Raw genomic sequence first — 23,438 nt, 5'->3', positions numbered from 1 at the left:
GGAAATCAGGAAGGGGAATCGAATGTTTTGTTTCAAAAGTTTTCAGTATTAGAGTTTGGAGTCTCTACCTGAGAGTAACGTGTGGAAGTGCTGGTGAGACCACCATATCTGCAGTAATGAGAGCAGTTTTGGTCCCTTTAGATAAGGAAATGTGTCACTTTATTGGAGGCATTTCAGGGAAGATTCAATGAGATGATCCCTGGTTTGAAGGGATTATCTTTTAAATAAAGGTTGAAAAGGTTGGGTCTCTACTCACTGGATTTTGGAGAAAGAGAGGTGATCACATTGAGACAGATGGGATTCTTTAGGGGTTTGACAGGATAAACACAGAGGATGTGTCTGAGGGTAAATACTGAGAGGGGAGTCTGAAACCAGATTATGAGTCACGGAATCAAGGGTTCGGTTTTGGATTCAAGTTTAAGGTGACACAGACACGGGTAAGGGGTTTCAGTAGCAATGGAGCTGGGGTGAGGTGGAAAAAAGTAACGTTTAAGAGATTGGAATTCCTGGTGTTTGTGATTGTGTGGATGTCTGATCAGAAGGTCACCTTGGGGTCAGATATAACAGCAATATTGTGAAGAGTGTCATTCTGCTTCAGAGAGTTCCCAGTGAGAGGGAGGGGCTCAGCAGAAAGGTAAATGTAAGGCAATGGGTTTAACCATGACAATGTTTCATTGGAGGAAACTGCAGCTAATCGAGTCGTAGGAGTGTGGTAAGCAGTTTGATAACTGAGTAACAGTGGAGTAATGGAGAGGGATGATGGGGAGGGAGAGCTGGGCATCGTCCGTGTACATGTCAAACCTAACACAGTGTGTTTGGATGATATCACCTCCTGGCATGATGTACGTGAGATACAGGAGAGACCAAGGATAGATCGTTGAGGGACACCAAATGCAAGGAATTCAGAAAGGAAAAGGAGAGTGGAGATGGAGCAGGATTTTCCAACAACAGTGAGGTCAAGTATTAGTTTTTCACAGAATGGGAGAGAAGGACATAACCAAAAAAAAAGACCAACAGACAGAACAAGGAACAATATCTATGAATTGGCGGGGGGGGAGTGATGAGGCGGCAGCAGAGGAAAGAGAGTTGGAAAGTGAGTTTAGTGAGATTAGGGTAAAGTGTCAAAGTGAGCTCTGATAAGACTTGACAAGACACTGGAGAAAGATGTAGGTTCAGGACAAAACCAGGAACACCACGTGAGGCAGTTTGGCTCAGTGGGCTAGCGGGAGGGAGAGAAGCAGCAGATCGGATTATCTCAGTCTTAGTGACAGAGAAACTCCATGTGCTCCTCACTCGTTGGTGGAGGGGAGGATGGAGGAGATAGGATGATGGGCAGTGTTTTACAAAGAAACAAAACCAGGGTTAGTGATATTTAAAATGAATGAACAAACCTGATGTATTTAGGTTTTATCCAGAATATTAAAACAAATGACTGAAGTCCAGGTTTGAATCCCATCTTGGCAAATGGTGGCATCTGAATTCAAGAAAAAAAAACAACGTATTAGGAATCTCCTGATCTCCATGAAACCATTGTCATTGGCGAAAAAAATCCTGCCAACCTGACAGCAGCCCAGCCAGCTACTCACTGAAATAATCACTGCAAAGTCTCAACACAGGAATGAAACTGGATGGACCAGTTGGCAACTAACACAGCACCAGAAATTACAACCACAGAATCAGCTCTCTCGATGGTGCAACGTCCTCCTCACTAACATAGGGTTTTTGGGGCCAAAATGTGGAGAGCTGTCTCACAGACTAGTCAAGGAACAGCCTGACATAGTCATACCCACGGAATCATCCCTTACAAACAATGACCAGACACCACCATCACCATCCCAAGATATCGAGAGTGTGGTGCTGGAAAAGCACAACAGTCAGGTAGCATCCGAGGAGCAGGAGAATCGACGTTTCTAGCCTAAGCCCTTCATCAGCCTGACCTGCTTTGCTTTTCCAGCACCAGACCCTTGACTCTGATCTCCAGCATCTGCAGTCTTCACTTTCTCCTAAAATCTCTGGATATGTCCTGCCCCACCAGCAGGACAGACCAGGCAGAGGTGGTGGCACAGTGGTGTACAGATGGGGAGGATTGGCCCTCGGAGTACACAGCATTGGCTCCGGAGACCAGGAAGTCTCATGGCTCCTGCTGATTACCACGTCCTGTCCTCCCTTGGCTGATGAATCACTCCTCCTTCATGTTGAATAACATTTGGAGGAAGCACTGAGGCAATAAAATGGTGTCAAATGTACTCTGGGTACAGGATTTCAATGTCCACAATCGAGACTAGCTCTGCAACAGAATTACTGACTGAGCTGGCCAGGTCCTAAAGGGTATAGCTGCTCAACTGAGTCTGCAGCGGGTGGTGAGGGAACCAACAAGAGGGAAAAACATACTTGATCTCATTGTTATGAATTGACCAGCGGCAGATACATCTGTCCATGACAGTATCAGTACGAGCGACCATCACACATTCCTCTTGGAGACAAAGTCTTGCCTTAAAGTTGAGAAAAACCTCCATCGTGTTGAGTGACACTATCACCGTTCTAAATGGGATAGACTTTGAAGAGATGTAGGATCTCAAACTGGGTATCTCTGAGGCACTGTGGGACATCAACAGCAGCAGAACTGTACTCCAGCACAATCTGTAATCTCATGGGTTTGTAAATCCTGCTCTCACCCATCGCAATGGACAGTAAAGGAGGGCATGCCATGAGAAGCACCAGGCAGACTTAAAAATGAAGTGCCAACTGGGTGAAGTGACCAAACAGGACTATCTGCATATCAAACAGCATCAGCAGCAAACAACAGAGCTAAGTGATCCGACATCCAATGGAACAGATCGGAGCTCTGCAGTTCTGCCACACCCAGTTGTGAACGGTGATGGACAATTAAACAACTCACTGCAGGAAGCATCACAGATATCCCCACCCTTACTGATGGAGGGGCCTCACACATCCATGCACCAGATAAGATGACAGCATTTGCAGCAATCTGCAGCCAGAAGTGCAAAGTGGGATGATCCATCTCAGCCTTCTCCAGTGGTTTCCAACATCACAGATGTGAGTTTTAAAGCAGTTCAGTTGAGTTTGAATAACATCAAGAAACTGTTAAGTCGTGCAAAGGCTACGGGCCCTGCCAATATTCTGGCAATAATACTGATGGTTTGTGCTCCAGAACTTGCCACCCACCAAGCCAAGTACCACTCCAGCACTGGCACCTATCTACAATGTGGAACATTGCCCAGGGATGTTCAACACAAAAACACGGGGCAATCCAACCCAGCCAATTTCCCTCTATCAGTCCACACTCGATTAGCAGTAAAGTGATGGAAGATGTCATCGACAGGGCTACCAAGCAGCAGCTGCTCAGCAACAGTCAGATCAGCGACCCTCATTTTAGGCTCCACCAGGGCCACTCAGCTCCCGATTGTGTTACTGCCCTGATTCACAATCTGGCAACCAGCTGAATCCCAGAGGGGAGGTGAGGTGTGTGAGATAACTCAGCCCCACTCCAAGACCACTATTTCTAGCTGATTCCACCCTTGTCTCATCTCCAGACTTCATTTTCCAAACACACTCAGGTCCAGCTTGCCACATTCAACCTCCCTGTAATCTCAAGAAAGTCTAAATCTCTGCTTGTTGATTCATCAAAAGGCTCCTAATTATAATCAACATACAGCCATAGAGATGTACAGCAAGGAAACAGACCCTTCGGTCCAACCCGTCCATGCTGACTAGATAACCCAACCCAATCTAGTCTCACCTGCCAGCACCTGGCCAATATCCCTCAATTTAAAATTCTCACACTTGATTTAATTCCTGGCTGTGATAATCCCTAGCTCCCTGCACCACACACACTGAGACCTCGACAACCCACTTTCTTAGAGACTCCCAACCATTTGTTAATTCATTACTTCCCCTGTGTGGCTGTTTCGACAGTTGCTGCAGCAGCTTGGTCTGAACTTCGCAACCAAAACCTCACAGGTCTGCTTTCCACCTTTAAGACATCCCTCAAAACCTGCTTTTTGGCAATGCTTTTGGTCACCTGACCTAATATCTCCATCTCTGGCCTTATGTCTAAAGTTCTCAATAGTATTTTTGAGAAATTATAAGCATGATAATAAAAATACAAACTGTTGTTGATTTGGACATTATTTTCAAATCATCACTGTTGCTGAATGAATAATCTATAATGCCACTTACCCAACCACATTGTAGGAGCACCTCCACCACACAAACTGCAGCTGTACAAGAAAGTCAAACATCACCCTCTTCACAAGCAACAGGGCATTGGCATTAATCACTGGTATCTGTGGAAGGAGAAACACAGTTGATGTTTCAGGGAGTGCAAAATGGATTACAGGGAATGAAAATGGTGCAGAATTTGATCGTCAGAAATGGAAGGAAAATACACTTGCTTGTTGGAAAAAAGAATTCTTGACTGTCATAAATATTCAAGAAAAAAGTAATCTGATAATAGAGCAATACATGGTCAGGGGCTGGGCCGCAGTGAAAAACTCATTTACAAAGGGTCTATAAAAGTAATAATACAGTACTAAACAGACCAAAAATACACCCATGGTTCGAGACGGAGGAAGCTTGATATTGACAAAGTGGTTATGAGGGAGCCCAGAGGTGAATCAGAGCAGTATTGGCTGCTGTGATCATAATGACTCTATAATAGAGAAAGGCTGCACATGCGCCTGGCTGCACCTTGCCCCCTACAAAGATGGCGGCTCCACGTGTCCAGTGAATCGTTGTCCGGAATAAAGATGGCGGCGCTTACTCAGGTCTGCAGCCGCACTGAGGCAATTCTCCATTTACTGCAAACACGGGACTGGAACGTTCAAATTTATGTTTTCCGACGTGCACAATTTGTTTGTAAAACCTCTCCGCTCATAGCAACACAGTTTTTCTCCCGTTTCCCTGTTTATTTCTTTCCTTACCGTATCCTTTCTCTCCATAACTTCCCGAACATTCATTACGGCGACTCTGCGCCACGCGCGAGGGTGATCACATGGTTTAGTTTAGCTCCGCCCTTCATTTACTTTGATTGGTTGGAGGACCAACATCCCGTTAGGTCCTCCAGCTCCGCCCACCGTCCTTTCATTGATCCGGTGCTGACATCAATCACCCGCGGGTCACTTTGTTGGCTAGAGCATGCGCGGTGCGACCTGCTTTTGCTGATATGTTGGGTCATGTGATGGGAGAGTTTACTGAGGGGAGGAATTCCCTTTGTGTGAGCTCTGCAGTAGATTTCCTTTATTCATGGAGGGAATTGCCTTCCCACTCATGACTGTATAGCTGTTGTTAGAAACGAAAATTGCTTCTTAATAATCGCTCTAGACAAATTCAGGAAAACAAAGCTTTATTAGCAAGTCTGCAGAGATGGGCAGGCTTCTGAGTAAAAGGCGCGCTGAGGCTTACAAAGTTTCTCATTATATACAGTACAAGTCCCTCCCCTCCTTGGTTCTAACGAGCCATGAGGTTCACATTCTTAAAAACATCATTATTCTCCAACTTGCATCCTTATCACAAAGTCTGCAACAAATGCCTCCAGACCCTAGAGGTGTTATTTTTTTCTCCCCCTGTAGTCTTATCAATCAAAGACTTATTCTTCTCTGTCTGTGCTGTAGCAGATGTCTCTGTATCAATCTGTAGCAGATGTCTCTCGAGTCGTTTCCCTGTCCTGCAGTCTTTATCAGTCAAGGACTCATCCTTCCCTGCCTGTGTTTATGGTTTCATCAATCAAGGGCCTGTTTGTTTTACTCTGCTCACAAACTGCACTATTTTAAACTATTCTACTTTTGAGTATACAAAATGTTTTAAGAAAGCAAAAGTCTAATGTTTTAGAAAAGAAGCAAAAGTTTAATCTTTTATTATAGATCAGTCTGTGGTCTAGGCACATCTTAAAATTGCAAACCGAAATTATCTCTCACAATTCCACCCTTTTCTCTTTTTAAGATGTGCCTGATCAAGATAAGACCCCCCCCTTCCTTAAGGGCCTGGGAAATCTTTGGACTTTCGCAGCAACATCACCTTAAGTTCCCGTGTCCCATGTTGTGGAAACACCACTGCCTGGAGTCGGGAAATATTTTTCTGAATTAGAAGCTGAATACAGGGGATTAGGCAGGGTAATACGAGAAGAAGAATCACAACCCCCCCCCAACCATCAGTAGCGCCGTGCGCCACCAACTACCACCTAGGAGACCATCCCACCATCCGATGCCACTAAGAGGACGCCAAGATTGTACTGGCACATGGGCCAATTTCCGAATTTCATCGGAAATTTCCAAAACCGCTTTACCATTATCGTCAATTTCTAGACAGCAGTTAGTCAGGTTAAACTTCCCGCACACGCCCCCCTCCGAGGCCAACAGATAATCCAAGGCAAGTCGGTTTTGATATATAGCAGCCCTCATCTGATTCTGCTGCTTAGCCAGCAGCTCCAGGGCCAGGGCGGTCCGGTTAGTAATAACCTCTGTGACTGCTTGGAGCCTGATAATTTGATTTAACATATAGATAGGAGTACGGTATCCCCATGATCCGTCCTGTGCCCATGTAGCTGGCCCGTAGTATGCAATAACCCGGGCCGGTGGCCACTCATCCCCCCAATCACCGACTTGGATATCCCTTGGCGACCTACGGAGAGAGTCAAAGAGTTTAATTCCCAAATCATCGCCTTCCTCCCGGGGTAATAGGAAGAACGCAGGTCGTATTAGACCCAGGAAGCATACCCCAGCCCATCCCATGGGCAGTTTGGGGTATGCCTGATTACCGCATATCCAAAATAGGCCATCTGGAGCAGGCCCTCCCTGCCTCACAACGTCATCCCACAGCTCCTTCACCCCAGGGACGCCCTCATAAGGACCAGGACCACTGCAATTCCAGTAATCAGCCCCCAGCTCGTCAGAGGAGGAATCAATACGTAATGGAACGCAATTTCCATGACCTCGGTTTGCAATGTACCAAGTAATATCCTCAGGCCACCATACTCGCGTGGTCGCATCCAATACATTCTGACAGGGACTAATCCCTACCTCCACGGTCCCCTTGCCTTCAATACAGAACTGGCCCTCAGGGCTGTTTGTCAGTCTCCACCCCTGGCTTTTCTTTTCGTTGACATGAGTCCAAGTGGTTTGCAGTAATTCCCCTATGTCTAAGCTTTGGCCAGTCCACGGCCATTGTTCTGACATATGCGGCCCTCCACAAACCCAGCAATTGCTAACATTTAAAACAGTGGCTATTCTAGAGGTGAGATCAATAAACAGGTTTTGTGTAATATCAGGGAGTTCAATCTTTTCTTCTACCTGTTCGTATACAGATGGCACTTTAGAGAGCACGACCGTTCCCTGACGGTCTTGCTCTTTCCCCAACCCCCGATCAGTGTTCTGTATCTTGGTCTCCTTGACTCTGTCAACCTGCTCCCTGAGCAACACGGAAGATGGGTCCCACCTTCCAGTTTTGCTAATACATACCCAGCGCTCATTTATAGGGCATCCACGGATTTTGCCACCGTATCCCTTATTATACACCTGATAATAGGGTCTTCCGCCCTCCCAACATTCATGGCGTGCACTCACATCATAACACCAATCGTCCACATAGGAATGGGACACAAATGATCCCGTGTAGATTCGAATCCCAAGTCTTACTATAGTTCGACATTTGTCACATCTCCCCTCACCCTCCCCCACATACAGGAGTAAACTGATCAATATCCCCACCAATACAGTCCAAGTAGAGTTCATTATCGCTGTCTTTTCAGTTTTACCACCAACGGCTTGTCCCCTTGCTCGCATGTCCAAGTGCTTTCTCCTTCAGGCGGAACAGGCCCCTTTATCCTTGATGCATGGACCCACCCTTTTTCTTTCGTCCGAACAGCTGCTTCAGTTGTTAACAGAACCAGGAACGGTCCTTCCCACCGCGGCTGGAGCTTTTCGGCCTTCCAGGTCTTAACAAGTACCCAATCTCCGGGCTCCACCTTATGCAGGAGGAAGTCGAGCGGTGGAGTCTGAGCCAGGAGACCTTTCCTCCGGAGTTCTGCAAAAGAACGGGATAAGGCCAGTAAATAGTTTCTGATAAATACATCTCCCCCTTGTAGAGTGGGACATCCATCAACCTTACTCCAATATGGTAATCCGAACAGCATTTCATAGGGGGACACCCCGACATCCCGGCGAGGTGCCGTACGTATCCTCAATAGGGCAATGGGAAGGCACTTCGGCCAAGGTAACTTAGTTTCTAACACCAGCTTAGTCAATTGGGTTTTGAGTGTGCCATTCATTCTCTCAACCCGACCCGAACTCTGAGGATGCCAGGGTGCATGGAATTTCCATTGGATACCCAGGGCAGTACAGATCAAATGGTGTAGTTTAGAAATAAAATGCGTCCCGCAGTCTGAGTCGATAGATTCCATTATGCGATATCTCGGGATTATGTTCTCTAACAACAGTCGGGCCACGGTTGGTGCATCGACTTTGGCAGTTGGGAAAGCCTCTACCCAGTGAGTGAAATGGTCTACTATTACTAGCAGATATTTCCATCGCTGCACTGGGGGTAATTCTGTAAAGTCGACCTGGATCCTCTGAAATGGCCTAATTGCGAGGGGCTGACCACCGGCTGGCATAGAACGCATGGCTTTCTGATTAATCCGCCGGCAAGTGGGGCATCCGACTACCTCTTGTTGGGCTAATGTGTGTATCCCCCTGCATACATAGTCTCTCAGGATCGTGTCGCACATGGCTTGCACTCCCCAGTGGGTCTGATGGTGTAATCGGTGCAGAATACCCCGGGTGATCTGTTTGTTCAGTACTTGTCTCCCATCAGGAACCGTCCACTTCCCGTTAGTATCTAGCCGGGCACCCAATTGATCCGTTTTATCAATCTCCCCCTGGTTGAAGACGGGTTGTTTAGCGAGCCCTTCCCTCAACGGTATTAACGTTAACAATTGGACGGATTTTTCGACCGCTGCCCGCTTGGCTTCCTCATCTGCCAGCCGGTTTCCCACCACTTCCGGTGTCGACCCCTTCTGGTGACCGGGTACATGGACTACTGCAAGTTCCGTAGGTAACGCCAGGGCTTCCAACGTTAGGCTGATCATTTGTTCGTGAGCTAATTCTTTTCCCCGGGAAGTTATCAATCCTCGCTCTTTTCAGATTTTCCAAAAAGTATGAACGATCCCGTATGCATACTTTGAGTCAGTATATATGGTTCCCACCTTCCCTTCCAACAACTTCAGGGCCCTCTGGAGGGCGTACAACTCACAGGATTGGGCTGACCACTTCCCAGGCAGTCGTCCGGACTCGATCGTCTGCTTCGCTGCACCATCTATGATAGCATAGCCACTGTACCGTACCCCACTGATGCACCGGGAGGACCCGTCGATGTACAGTTCCTGTCCTTCACCCAGCGGGGCTTCTTGCAGGTCCTCTCGGCTCTTGGTCTGCAAGTCTACAAATTCCACACAATCATGCTCCTGTTCTCCATCTACAGGACGTCCGTATAGAAACTGGGCTGGGTTGCAACTGAGATCTTTTGCAAAATTGAGATCGTCCCCGGTCATCAAAATCGTCTCATACTTCAGGATGCGAGAGTATGGCACTAACCGAATGTGGGGAATATACTGTGATCCTTCCTCCAAAGGTAAGTTTCCGGGCCTCTTCCACTAACATTGCCGTAGCTGCCACTGCCTGTATACAGGTCGGCCATCCACATGACACAGGGTCTAACATTTTTGACAAAAATGCAACCGGCTGACGTTTCCCTGCCCGCAGCTGGGAAAGCACACCCTGGGCAATCCCGCCGGCACTATTGACATATAACTGGAACGGTTCCTTCAGGGTGGGTAAAGCCAATACCGGAGCTCGGATCAGTTTATTTTTAATAATATTAAATCGCTGCTCCTCCTCATCTGACCAGTCCACCTTTTGTCCTTCTTGTCCCAGTTTGTCGAACAAGAATTTTACTAAAGTGGTGTAACTTTCAATCCATATCCAGCAATATCCTACTAGCCCCAGGAATTGTCTGATTTCCTTCTTCGTCCTGGGTATTGGCATACCCGTAATCCCTGATATTCGTTCTGGCGTGATACGGCGATGCCCCTTACTGACTTGATGGCCCAGATATCTTACTTCTTGCTCCACAAACTGGAGTTTTGTCCTGGAGACGCGTAGGCCCTGTTTCCCCAGGAAGTTCAGCAGGGCAACGGTGTCTGCCCATACCTCCTCTTCTCTTGGTCCTGAGAGTAAGAGATCATCGACATATTGGAGCAATTGATTTTCCGCGTTACACCGAAATCCTCCTAAGATCTGCTCCAGTATTTGTCCAAACAAGTTGGGTGACTCCGTGAATCCCTGCGGCAAGACCGTCCACCTTAACTGTCGCTTTCGTCCTGTGAAGGGATTCTCCCATTCAAAGGCAAAAAGGTTCCGACTTTCTTCGTCAAGGGGGCAACTCCAGAAGGCATCCTTCAGATCTATTACGCTGAACTATTCGTGTTCGGGGGAAATTTTACTCATTAATGTGTAGGGGTTGGGTACCACCGGGTACCTAGCCTGGACTACTTCATTCAACCCCCGCAAGTCTTGCACCAGCCTATATGTCCCATCCGGCTTCCTCTCAGGGAGTATTGGAGTATTGAAAGGGGACATACATTCCTCCAGCAGTCCATCTGTGATTAATCTTTCTATCACAGGTTGTAACCCCTCGCGTCCTTCCATAGCAATCGGGTACTGTTTCCTTCTCACGGGGCCTCTTCCTGGTAACATGGTGATTTGGAGAGGTTTGATGTTTAAACCCCCTCTGTTCCCTTCTCGGTACCATACTTCCGGGTCTATTTGTTGATCATCTTCTTCGGTGAGGGCGAACAACCTTACCACTATTTCCCCTTTACTTGGTACCATTCCGATCCCTAGTTTGACCTGCAAGTCTCTTCCTAACAAATTAAACCCCGCTGATGGCAGTAGAAGGAGATCTCGTTTAGTAGTTCTGTTTTCATACCCAATTTCCACGTCCTCCACCACTGGGACTTGTAATTTCTGTCCTCCAATTCCAGATACCCACATAACTTTTCCTCCTGCTCGGGTGCCGGGGGGTATTTGGATTATACTTGATCTTTCGGCTCCCGAGTCCACCATAAATGTGATCTCCGATCCTTGGGGTCCTACTTTCAAGTTTACCAGGGGTTCCTGTCTATAGTCCTTTTGCCCCAAGGGTAGGTACCCCCGACCTCCCTAATCTTCCTCCATTAGTGCGTACGACCACACCTCCCGCTTGTAGCGGGGGCACTCCCGTTTAAAATGTCCCTCTTCATTACAGTAGTAACATCTGAGTATCCTCCTCGTTTCCCTGTCGCGGCCTCGAGTTCCTCCACTCTTCCTTTGTTCCGGCCATGGTTCTCTTTTCCTCTGCTCTTGCCACGACTCTCCCCTTTCCTGTTTCTGCCACGGCTCTCCCTTTTCCCTTCTTCCAGCTGTCATTTGTTGCACCGTTTGCATCATTATCTTTATCGCCTTCTTTTGCTTCTCATCGTCCCTTCTCAGAAATACCTTTTGCGCCTCCCGTAGTAGTTCACTTAGAGATTTACTATCCCAATCATCCATTTTCTCTAACTTCTTTCGTATGTCCGGCCAGGCTTTTGATACAAACTCTGCCCGTATGAGTTGTTGCCCCACGTCCGTCTCAGGGTCCACCCCAGCAAACTGCTGCAAGTTCTTCCTAATCCTGTCTAGGAAGTCCGTAGGGGTTTCCTCCGGGTTTTGATGATTACCAAAGGCCTTGGTAAAATTGTGCCCCTTCGGGGCTGCCTGTCTTATTCATTTTATCCAATATTCCCGCATGTCTCCCATGTTGCGCCGTCCTTCCTCCGTGTTCTTATCCCACTCAGGGTCGGTGAGGGGAAATTTCTGCTCCCCTCCTTCTCGCCCCTCTTTCTCCCAGACCAACAGCGCAGCTTGTCGTATCATCTGTCGTTCCTGGCTAGAGAACAATGTTTTCATGATGGAACACATCTCTTCCCACGTGTAAGTATTCGGACCCAGGAACTGATCTAATTGTTCAGCCAGGCCCATGGGGTCCTCTAGTAGACCCTTCATCTCCCTCCTGAAATTCCGTACTTCAGTACTCGTCAAGGGAATGTTCACATATCCCGTCCCTCCTTCCTCGCCCCCCATGGGCACTTCCCGGAGTGGATTCATTAATGCAATTGAGGTAGGGTTTTGTCCGTGACCCCTTCCAGCTCGAGATCTGGTCTGCACCCCTGAGGTAGCCTGTGATTCCTCCCCTTTTTCTTTCCCTTCCCCTGATTCGTCGTCACCTGGAGGAACATTTTGTTGGGCAGACGGGGTCACGTAGGGCGGCGGTAAGTGATCTAAAGGTTCCCATTCTTTCTGTCTTCTCGAGTCTTCATTAGTTGCCTGCATTTGGCAAGATATCGCAACCGGTAGCCAACAAAAGGCATAATCACTTTCTTCCAGATTATCACCCGGTTTTGAATTGACATATAAAATGAGAGCTTGCCGGACCCAGTCTTCGTCAGTGCCGAATCTAGGCCACCACACTGAGTCGCCCTGAATAGGTTTCTGGGACCACTTTTCACAGTATTCTACCATCTTCTTTTTAGATTTTCCTTTTCTCCCGCCCTGATTCCAATTATTTAACATTCTTCCTAACGGACTATCGTCAGGTACCCCGGGGTATGTGTCATTGTCCCTGTTTAAGCCTACCCTTCCCTTAATCGCCTTGGATCCCCTATTTCCCATTGCCGAGGACGTCGTATTTCTCGTATTATCCCGTGATAATCTATCACAATTTAGCCAATTCCCGGACCTTCAGTCCCGTGATCGCCCAGGTTCCTTTGCAGGCACCCCCGGTCTTTGGATTCCTGTGTCCGATGTCTCTGTGACACAGATCACAGGCACCCCATAGGTACACGTTCCTCATCAAACACGGTCTCTGCAAAATCCCTCACAGGCGAGCCCCGGTCTCTAGATACCTGAGTCCCACGTCTCTGTAGAAAAATCCACAGGCACCCCGTAGGTCCCCAGGCCTCCGGAAACACGGTCCCCGCAAGTTTTTTTCTTACCTGGGTTCGGTGCACCGAAATTACTCGATTGTTAACTGTCCACACTGCCTCGGCCACACCCCTCCTTTGTTTTCCTGAGCCTCCCGGATATCACTCGCTCAAGCCGCGCGGGGCGACAAGCAAGGAATCAGGGACTGCCGAACTCGGCAGGGTGCACCTTCTCCGATGTCCTTCCTCAGCTCCCCTTGCGGCCGGAGTGTTGACCGGATGAGCCCCCAAGTATTCTTAAAATTGCAAACCGAAATTACCTCTCACAGCTGTGATTTATGAATCAATGCCATCTGAATCGGTACATAAACACCCCATTTTCACAACATCTGAGATCTTTAGCACATTGTATCACGCTCTTCTTTGGAGACAACAAAAAAACATGAAACGGAGCCTCAAGGAATTGGAGCAGGAGTAGGGCACTCATCGCCTTCAGCTTGTTCCCCCATTCTATCAGATCATGGCTTGGCCAACCCAGACCTCAACACCTCTTTTATGCTTGATCCGCATAGCCCTCAACTGCTCAATATTTCAAAAATCTACCTGCCCACTTTTAAAATAATTTGAGACAGAATCACAGATTCCCTACTATGTGGAAACAGGCTCTTCAACCCAACAAGCCAGAACAACCCTCCAAAGAGTAACCCAACGATTCCCCTCCCACATTTAACTTTCACAATTGTTTGGGCGAGAAAATTCGAGCCATTCACTGAGAGAAAAAAATTCTTTACTTCTTCTAAAATGAATGTTCCCTTATGTAATATCCCCTGGTTTGAGACATCACTGGTGCTAGAAGATCTAGTCAACATCTACTCTGTCAAGCTCCTCAGAATCTTGTTTCCATTAGATCACCCCTACTTATCTATTCTTGATAGGTCAACCCTTTTGCCCTCAAAGCAGCTAAGTAAATCTTTTTTGAATGGTCTCCGATGTAAGTTTATCCTTTATTAAATATGGGAGCTAACACTGTATACAGCACTGCAAGTGAGGACTCAGCAACAGCCAGTGTGGTTAACCAATCCTCAGTCCATGCTAATACATTTCGCCGATACCATGAGCTCCTAAATTGTGCAATTAACTTTTATGTAGCACATTATCATTTGCATTTTTAAAATCCAAACACAGAACATCATTGGATTGCCCTTTATCACCCTGCTTGTTATCTCCTCAATGAACTGTCGCAAATCTGTCAAATATAGTTTTGCTTTCACAAAACCCAGTCTACCATGTTTAATAATAAGCTTTTCTAAATATCCTGCAATTTCTTACTTGAATATTTGACCTCTGTAGATTCTTTCAGTAGATTTGCTAAGTATGATTCCCCTCTCTTAAATCCATGTGGACTCTGTCCAATCCTGTCACTGTTCAGTAAGAAACTTGACTGTACTCCAATATACTTAGTAAATGTATCTGTATTTATTTTTAAAAATTGATTACTTCTAAATGCTGGACCCATGCAATATCAATGAATTAGTGACTCTGAATTTGGGTTATAATGTTTTTTCTATTAATTCCTTTTCGTACTGTGTTATGCAGACAGCACCAAGTGATCACTCTTAATTGTGAGTAACTTTGAAAATAATATATTTTAAAAATGACATCCCAAAATGCTGCCTCATTATTGTGCAAGGAGGATTTTGCATTCAATAGTTTGCAGATAAAATTGAACAGATTTTTGCTGCATTTTGGCCAGACTGCACGTTACACCAAAGTGGTAACTCTGCTATCAAATTCTTACGTGACACTGCCCAAGGCGATACTGATGGGACTTCACTTTGCCATTCTGGGTCACCAGCTTTATTTCCAGGTTTAATCCTATAATCATCCTAGAGCTTGTAATTTTAGACAACTTCTCTTTTAGGTACATATGTAAATATCATACTGAAATGTTGCACTGAATGGTACCAAATCTGAAATTAGTCTCTAATCTGACCCTTCTACAAATGTATTGGCATAAGTCTATGCCAGTTATTTTTCTGAAGCCTGTGATTCCTGATGAAGGGCTTACGCCTGAAATATCAACGCTCCTGCTTCTTGGATGCTGCCTGACTTGCTGTGCTTTTCCAGCATGACACTTTTCGACTCTGATATCCAGCTTCTTTGGTCGTCACTTTCTCTTTTGAGAAGTTTAAACCAAGAATAATTTTTATTGATCAAAGTGCAATAGGAACCAATTCATGAAATTCAGATATCTCACATTTACCTTAAGTATGGGAAGGCTAAGTCATGACTAAATTATTGTCAGTAATTGAAACCATGCTGACAAACTTGTGCAGTATCAGTGCCTCACCTTTACAGTGTTCCCAAAAATCGCACAGCTGCAGTATTTTGTTTTGCACTGAGCGATATGTTGTTCTCACTTTTTTCTTTGTGAAAGATTACAAAATTAACTTGGATGAATGAACTTATAACTTCTTTAATCAATGTCGGGAGAAAGAAAATGTCAGTATTTCAAGTGCTGATAAAGTAAAATAAACTGAATCAGTAGAAAGGGTTTAAGATGGATATGGAACAAATGCTGGCAAATGGGACTAGATCAATTTTGGATATCTGGTCAGCATGGGCAAGTTGGACTGAAGGGTCTGATTTTGTGTTGTACAACTGTGACTTCATTCTCTCAATTATTCAAGAAGTTGAATACTTCGAGGAGGAAAAGGAGAATTTATTCAGAGAATGCACTTGAAATGATGATTGAGGTATGTGAGATGCAATTTCGGTTCAAACAATTAAGATGTGCCTGACCCAACAGGCTGCTATATAATAAAAGACAAGACTTTTGCTTCTTTTCTAAAACATTTTGTATACTCAAAAGTAGGATAATTTAAATTGTGCAAATGCTGACATTTTGTGAGCAGAGTAAAAACAAGTCCTTGATTGATGAAAATATTAACACAGACAGGGAAGAATGAGTCCTTGACTGATAAGACTGCAGGATAGAAAAACAACTCGAGAGACATCTGCTACAGATTGATACAGAGACATCTGCTACAGATTGATAAGACCGCTAGCACAGACAGAGAAGAATAAGTCTTTGACTGATAAGACTACAGGGTAAAAAAAACAACAACTCTGGAGACATTTGTTGCAGACTTTGTGATAAGGGTGCAAAATGGAGAATAATGACGGTTTAAGAATGTGAAACTCGTGGCTCGTTAGAGCCAAGGAGGGGAGGGACTTGTGCTGTATATAATAAGAAACTTTGTAAGCCTCGGCGCGCCTTTTTCTCAGAAGGGTGCCCAACTCTGCAGACTTGTAAATAAACCTTTGTTTTCCTGAATTTGTCTAGAGCGATTATTAAGAAGCGATTTTCGTTTCTAACAAACTTGGGGGCTCGTCCGATCAACACTCCGGCCGCGAGGGGAGCTGAGGAAGGATATCGGAGAAGGTGCACCCTGCCGAGTTCGGCAGTCCCTGATTCCTTGCTTGTCGCCCCGCGCGGCTTGAGCGAGTGATATCCGGGAGGCTCAGGAAAACAAAGGAGGGGTGTGGCCGAGGCAGTGTGGACAGTTAACGATCGAGTAATTTCGGTGCACCGAACCCAGGTAAGAAAAAAACTTGCGGGGACCGTGTTTCCGGAGGCCTGGGGACCTACGGGGTGCCTGTGGATTTTTCTACAGAGACGTGGGACTCAGGTATCTAGAGACCGGGGCTCGCCTGTGAGGGATTTTGCAGAGACCGTGTTTGAGGAGGAACGTGTACCTACGGGGTGCCTGTGATCTGTGTCACAGAGACGTAGGACACAGGAATCCAAAGACCGGGGGTGCCTGCAAAGGAACCTGGGCGATCACGGGACTGAAGGTCTGGGAATTGGCTAAATTGTGATAGATTATCACGGGATAATACAAGAAATACGAAGTGCTCGGCAATGGGAAATAAGGGATCCAAGGCAAATAAGGGAAGGGTGGGCTTGAACAGGGACAATGACACATACCTCGGGGTACCTGACGATAGTCCATTAGGAAGAATGTTAAATAATTGGAATCAGGGTAGGAGAAAAGGAAAATCTAGAAGGAAGATGGTAAAATACTGTCAAAAGTGGTCCCAGAAACCTATTCAGGGCGACTCAGTGTGGTGGCCTAGATTCGGTACTGACGAAGACTGGGTCCGGCAAGCTCTCATTTTATATGTCAATTCGAAACCTAATGTTATTCTGGAAGAAAGTGATTATGCCCTTTGTTGGCTACCGGTCACAATATCTTGCAAAATGAAGGTAACTAATGAAGACTCGAAAGGGCAGAAAGAATGGGAACCTTTAGATCACTTACCGCCACCCTACGTGACCCCGTCTGCCCCACAAAATGTTCCTTCGGGTGACGACGAGTCAGGGGAAGGGGAAGAAAATGGGGAGGAATCACAGGCTGCCTCAGGGGTACAGACTAGATCTCAAGCTGGAAGGAGTCACAGACAAAACCCTGTCTCGATTGCAAGAATGAATCCACTCCGGGAAGTGCCCATGGGGGGGGCGAGGAAGGAGGGATGGGATATGTGAACGTTCCCTTGACGAGTACTGAAGTACGGAATTTCAGGAGGGAGATGACGGGTCTACTAGAGGACCCCATGGGCCTAGCTGAACAATTGGATCAGTTCCTGGGTCCGAATACTTACACGTGGGAAGAGATGTGTTCCATCATGAAAACATTGTTCTCTAGCCAGGAGCGACAGATGATACGACAAGCTGCACTCTTGATCTGGGAGAGAGAGGGGAGAGAAGGAGGGGAGCAGAAGTTTCCCCTCACCGACCCCGAGTGGGATAAGAAAACAGAAGAAGGATGGCGCAACATGAGAGACATGCGGGATTATTGGATAAAAGGAATAAGGCAGGCAGCCCCGAAGGGGCACAATTTTACCAAGGCCTTTGGTAATCATCAAAACCCGGAAGAAACCCCTACGGACTTCCTAGACAGAATTAGGAAGAACTTGCAGCAGTTCGCTGGGGTGGACCCTGAGACGGATGTGGGACAATAACTCATACGGGTAGAGTTTGTATCAAAAGCCTGGCCGGACATACGAAAGAAGTTAGAGAAAATGGATGATTGGGATAGTAAACCTCTAAGTGAACTACTACGGGAGGCGCAAAAGGTGTTTGTGAGAAGGGACGATGAGAAGCAAAAGAAGGCGACAAAGATAATGATGCAGACTGTGCAATAAGTGACAGCTGGAAGAAGGGAAAAGGGAGAGCCGTGGCAGCAACAGGAAAGGGGAGAGTCATGGCAAGAGCAGCGGAAAAGAGGACCATGGCCTGAACAAAGGAAGAGTGGAGGAACACGAGACCGCGACAGGGAAACGAGGAGGATACTCAGATGTTACTACTGTAATGAAAAGGGACATTTTAAGCGAGAGTGCCCCCGCTACAAGCGGGAGGTGCGGTCGTACGCCCTGATGGAGGAAGATTAGGGAGGTCGGGGGTTCCTACCCTTGGGGCAAAAGGACTATCGACAGGAACCCCGGTAAACTTGAAAGTAGGGCCCCAACGGTCGGAGATCACATTTATGGTGGACTCGGGAGCCGAAAGATCAAGTATAATCCAAATACCCCCCGGCGCCCGAGCAGGAGGAACAGTTATGGGAGTATCTGGAATTGGAGAACAGAAATTGCAAGTCCCAGTAGTGGAGGACGTGGAAATTGGGTATGAAAACAGAACTACTAAACGAGACCTCCTTCTACTGCCATCGGCGGGGTTTAATTTGTTAGGAAGAGACTTGCAGGTCAAACTAGGGATTGGAACGGTACCAAGTAACGGGGAAATGGTGGTAAGGTTGTTCACCCTCACCGAAGAAGATGATCAACAAATAGACCCGGACGTATGGTACCGAGAGGGGAACAGAGGGGGTCTAAACATCAAACCTCTCCAAATCACCATGTTACCAGGAAAAGGCCCGGTAAGAAGGAAACAGTACCCGATTGCTATGGAAGGACGGGAAGGGTTACAACCTGTGATAGAAAGATTAATCACAGATGGACTGCTGGAGGAATGTATGTCCCCTTTCAATACTCCAATACTTCCTGTGAGGAAGCCGGATGGGACGTATAGGTTGGTACAAGACTTGCGGGGGTTGAATGAAGTAGTCCAGGCTCGATACCTGGTGGTACCCAATCCCTACACGTTAATGAGTAAAATTCCCCCCGAACATGAATGGTTCAGTGTAATAGATCTGAAGGATGCCTTCTGGAGTTGCCCCCTTGACGAAGAAAGTCGGAACCTTTTCGCATTTGAATGGGAGAATCCCTTCACAGGATGAAAGCGACAGGTAAGATGGACGGTCTTGCCACAGGGATTCACGGAATCACTCAACTTGTTTGGACAAATACTGGAGCAGATCTTAGGAGGATTTCAGTGTAACGCGGGGAATCAATTGCTCCAATATGTCGATGATCTCCTACTCTCAGGACTAAGAGAGGAGGAAGTACGAGCAGACACCGTTGCCCTGCTGAACTTCCTGGGGAAACAGGGCCTACGTGTCTCCAGGACGAAACTCCAGTTTGTGGAGCAAGAGGTAAGATATCTGGGCCATCGAGTCAGTAAGGGGCATCGCCGTATCACGCCGGAACGAATATTGGGGATTACGGGTATGCCAATACCCAGGACCAAGAAGGAGATCAGACAATTCCTGGGGCTGGTGGGGTATTGCCGGATATGGATTGAAAGTTACACCACTCTAGTAAAATTTTTGTACGACAAACTCGGACAAGAAGGACCACAGGTGTACTGGTCAGATGAAGAGGAGCAGCGATTTAATATTATTAAAAATAAACTGATCCGAGCTCCGGTATTGGCCTTACCCACCCTGAAGGAACCGTTCCAGTTATATGTCAATAGCGCCGGCGGAATTGCCCAGGGTGTGCTTTCCCAGCTGCGTGCAGGGAAGCGTCATCCGGTTGCATTTTTGTCAAAAATGTTAGACCCTGTGTCCTGTGGATGGCCGACCTGTATACAGGCAATGGCAGCTACGGCAATGTTAGTAGAAGAGGCCCGGAAACTTACCTTTGGAGGAAGAATCATAGTATACTCCCCACATTCAGTTAGCACCATACTGGATCAGAAGGCTCACCGCTGGTTAACAGACTCTCGTATCCTCAAGTATGAGACAATTTTGATGACCGGAGACGATCTTACTTTTGCAAAAGATCTCAGTTGCAACCCTGCCCAGTTTCTGTACGGATGTCCTGCAGATGGAGGACAGGAGCATGATTGTGTGGAATTTGTAGCCCTGCAGACCAAAAGCCGAGAGGACCTGCAAGAGGCCCCGCTGGGTGAGGGACAGGAACTGTACATCGACGGATCCTCCCGGTGCGTCAGTAGGATCCGGTACAGTGGCTATGCTGTCGTAGATGGTGCAACAAAACGGACGATTGAGTCCGGACGACTGCCTGGGAAGTGGTCAGCCCAATCCTGTGAGTTGTACGCCCTCCAGAGGGCCCTGAAGTTGTTGGAAGGGAAAGTGGGGACCATATATACTGACTCAAAGTATGCATACGGAATCGTTCATACTTTCGGAAAAATCTGGAAAGAGAGAGGATTGATAACTTCCCGGGGAAAAGAATTGGCTCACGAACAAATGATCAGCCTAACGTTGGAGGCCCTGGCGTTACCTACGGAACTCGCAGTAGTCCATGTACCCGGTCACCAGAAGGGGTCGACACCAGAAGCGGTGGGAAACCGGCTGGCAGATGAGGAAGCCAAGCGGGCAGCGGTCGAAAAATCCGTCCAATTTTTAACATTAATACCGTTGAGGGAAGGGCTCGCTAAACAACCCGTCTTCACCCAGGGGGAGATTGATAAAATGGATCAATTGGGTGCCCGGCTAGATACTAACGGGAAGTGGATGGTTCCTGATGGGAGACAAGTACTGAACAAACAGATCACCCGGGGTATTCTGCACCGATTACACCATCAGACCCACTGGGGGGTGCAAGCCATGTGTGACACGTTCCTGAGAGACTATGTATGCAGGGGGATATGCACATTAACCCAACAAGAGGTAGTCGGATGCCCCACTTGCCGGCGTATTAACCAGAAAGCCATGCGTTCTATGCCAGCCGGTGGTCAGCCCCTCGCAATTAGGCCATTCCAGAGGATCCAAGTCGACTTTACAGAATTACCCCCAGTACAGAGATGGAAATATCTGCTAGTAATAGTAGACCATTACACTCACTGGGTAGAGACTTTCCCAACTGCCAATGACGATGCACCAACCGTGGCCCGACTGTTGTTAGAGAACATAATCCCGAGATATGACATAATGGAATCTATCGACTCCGACTGTGGGACACATTTTATTTCTAAGCTACACCATTTGATCTGTACTGCCCTGGGTATCCAATGGAAATTCCATGCACCCTGGCATCCTCAGAGTTCGGGTCAGGTTGAGAGAATGAATGGCACGCTCAAGCCCCAATTGACTAAGCTGGTGTTAGAAACTAAGTCACCTTGCCCGAAGTGCCTGCCCATTGCCCTATTGAGGATACGTACGGCACCTCGCCGGGATGTCGGGGTTTCCCCCTATGAAATGCTGTTCGGATTACCATATTGGAGTAAGGTTGATGGATGTCCCACTCTACAAGGGGGAGATGTATTTGTCAGAAACTATTTACTGGCCTTATCCCGTTCTTTTGCAGAACTCCAGAGGAAAGGTCTCCTGGCTCAGACTCCGCCGCTCGACTTCCTCCTGCATAAGGTGGAGCCCGGAGATTGGGTACTTGTTAAGACCTGGAAGGCCGAAAAGCTCCAGCCGCGGTGGGAAGGACCGTTCCTGGTTCTGTTAACAACTGAAGCAGCTGTTCGGACGAAAGAAAAAGGGTGGGTCCACGCATCAAGGATAAAGGGGCCTGTTCCGCCTGAAGGAGAAAGCACTTGGACATGCGAGCAAGGGGACAAGCCGTTGGTGGTAAAACTGAAAAGACAGCGATAATGAACTCTACTTGGACTGTATTGGTGGGGATATTGATCAGTTTACTCCTGTATGTGGGGGAGGGTGAGGGGAGATGTGACAAATGTTGGACTACAGTAAGGCTCGGGATTCGAATCTACTCGGGATCATTTGTGTCTCACTCCCATGTGGACGATTGGTGTTACGATGTGAGTGCACGACACGAATGTTGGGAGGGTGGAAGACCCTATTATCAGCTGTATAATAAAGGATACGGTGGCAAAATCCGTGGATGCCCTATAAATGACCGCTGGGTGTGTATTAACAAAACTGGGCGGTGGGGCCTATCCTCCGTATTGCTCAGGCAGCAGGTTGACAGAGTCAAGGAGGCCAAGATACAGAACACTGATCGGGGGTTGGGGAAAGAGCAAGACCGTCAGGGAACGGTCGTGCTCTCTAAAGTGCCATCTGTATACAAAGAGGTAGAACAAAAGATTGAACTCCCTGATGTTACACAAAACCTGTTTATTGATCTCACCTCTAGAATAGCCACTGTTTTAAATGTTAGCAATTGCTGGGTTTGTGGGGGGCCGCATATGTCGGAACAATGGCCGTGGACTGGTCAAAGCTTAGACATATGGGAATTGCTGCAAACCACTTGGACTCATGTCAATGAAAGGAAAAGCCAGGGGTGGAGACTGACAAACAGCCCTGAGGGCCAGTTCTGTATTGAAGGCAAGGGGACCGTGGAGGTAGGGATTAGTCCCTGTCAGAATGTATTGGACGCGACCACGCGAGTATGGTGGCCTGAGGATATTACTTGGTACATTGCAAACCGAGGTCATGGAAATTGCGTTCCATTACGTATTGATTCCTCCTCTGACGAGCTGGGGGCTGATTACTGGAATTGCAGTGGTCCTGGTCCTTATGAGGGCGTCCCCGGGGTAAAGGAGCTGTGGGATGACGTTGTGAGGCAGGGAGGGCCTGCTCCAGATGGCCTATTTTGGATATGCGGTAATCAGGCATACTCCAAACTGCCCATGGGATGGGCTGGGGTATGCTTCCTGGGTCTAATACGACCTGCGTTCTTCCTATTACCCTGGGAGGAAGGCGACGATTTGGGAATTAAACTCTTTGACTCCCTCCGTAGGTCGCCAAGGGATATCCAAGTCGGTGATTGGGGGGATGAGTGGCCACCGGCCCGGGTTATTGAATACTACGAGCCAGCTACATGGGCACAGGACGGATCATGGGGATACCGTACTCCTATCTATATGTTAAATCGAATTATCAGGCTCCAAGCAGTCGTAGAGGTTATTACTAACCAGACCGCCCTGGCCCTGGAGCTGCTGGCTAAGCAGCAGAATCAGATGAGGGCTGCTATATATCAAAACCGACTTGCCTTGGATTATCTGTTGGCCTCGGAGGGGGGGCGTGTGCGGGAAATTTAACCTGACTAACTGCTGTCTAGAAATTGACGATAATGGTAAAGCGGTTTTGAA

General features: G+C 47.3%; 1 protein-coding gene across 5 annotated transcripts in view; it reads right to left on the bottom strand.

Moving 5' to 3' along the window:
- Positions 1-5,378: 5,378 nt before the first annotated feature.
- The window catches only part of LOC140465086 (endogenous retrovirus group 3 member 1 Env polyprotein-like), a 35,435-nt gene continuing 17,375 nt past the window's right edge, over positions 5,379-23,438 (bottom strand). For 3 of the 5 annotated variants that reach the window (XM_072560940.1, XM_072560941.1, XM_072560942.1), the window contains one exon: positions 5,379-8,040. In XM_072560940.1, the coding sequence (XP_072417041.1) occupies positions 6,150-7,799 (1,650 nt within the window). In that variant the 5' untranslated portion in view covers positions 7,800-8,040 and the 3' untranslated portion in view covers positions 5,379-6,149. The other 2 variants (XM_072560939.1, XM_072560943.1) reach the window with 2 other exon arrangements.

Source organism: Chiloscyllium punctatum, chromosome 41 (genome assembly GCF_047496795.1).
Source record: "Chiloscyllium punctatum isolate Juve2018m chromosome 41, sChiPun1.3, whole genome shotgun sequence".
Classification (NCBI taxonomy): Eukaryota; Metazoa; Chordata; class Chondrichthyes; order Orectolobiformes; family Hemiscylliidae; genus Chiloscyllium; species Chiloscyllium punctatum.
This window is presented reverse-complemented; position numbering and strand designations above follow the sequence as displayed.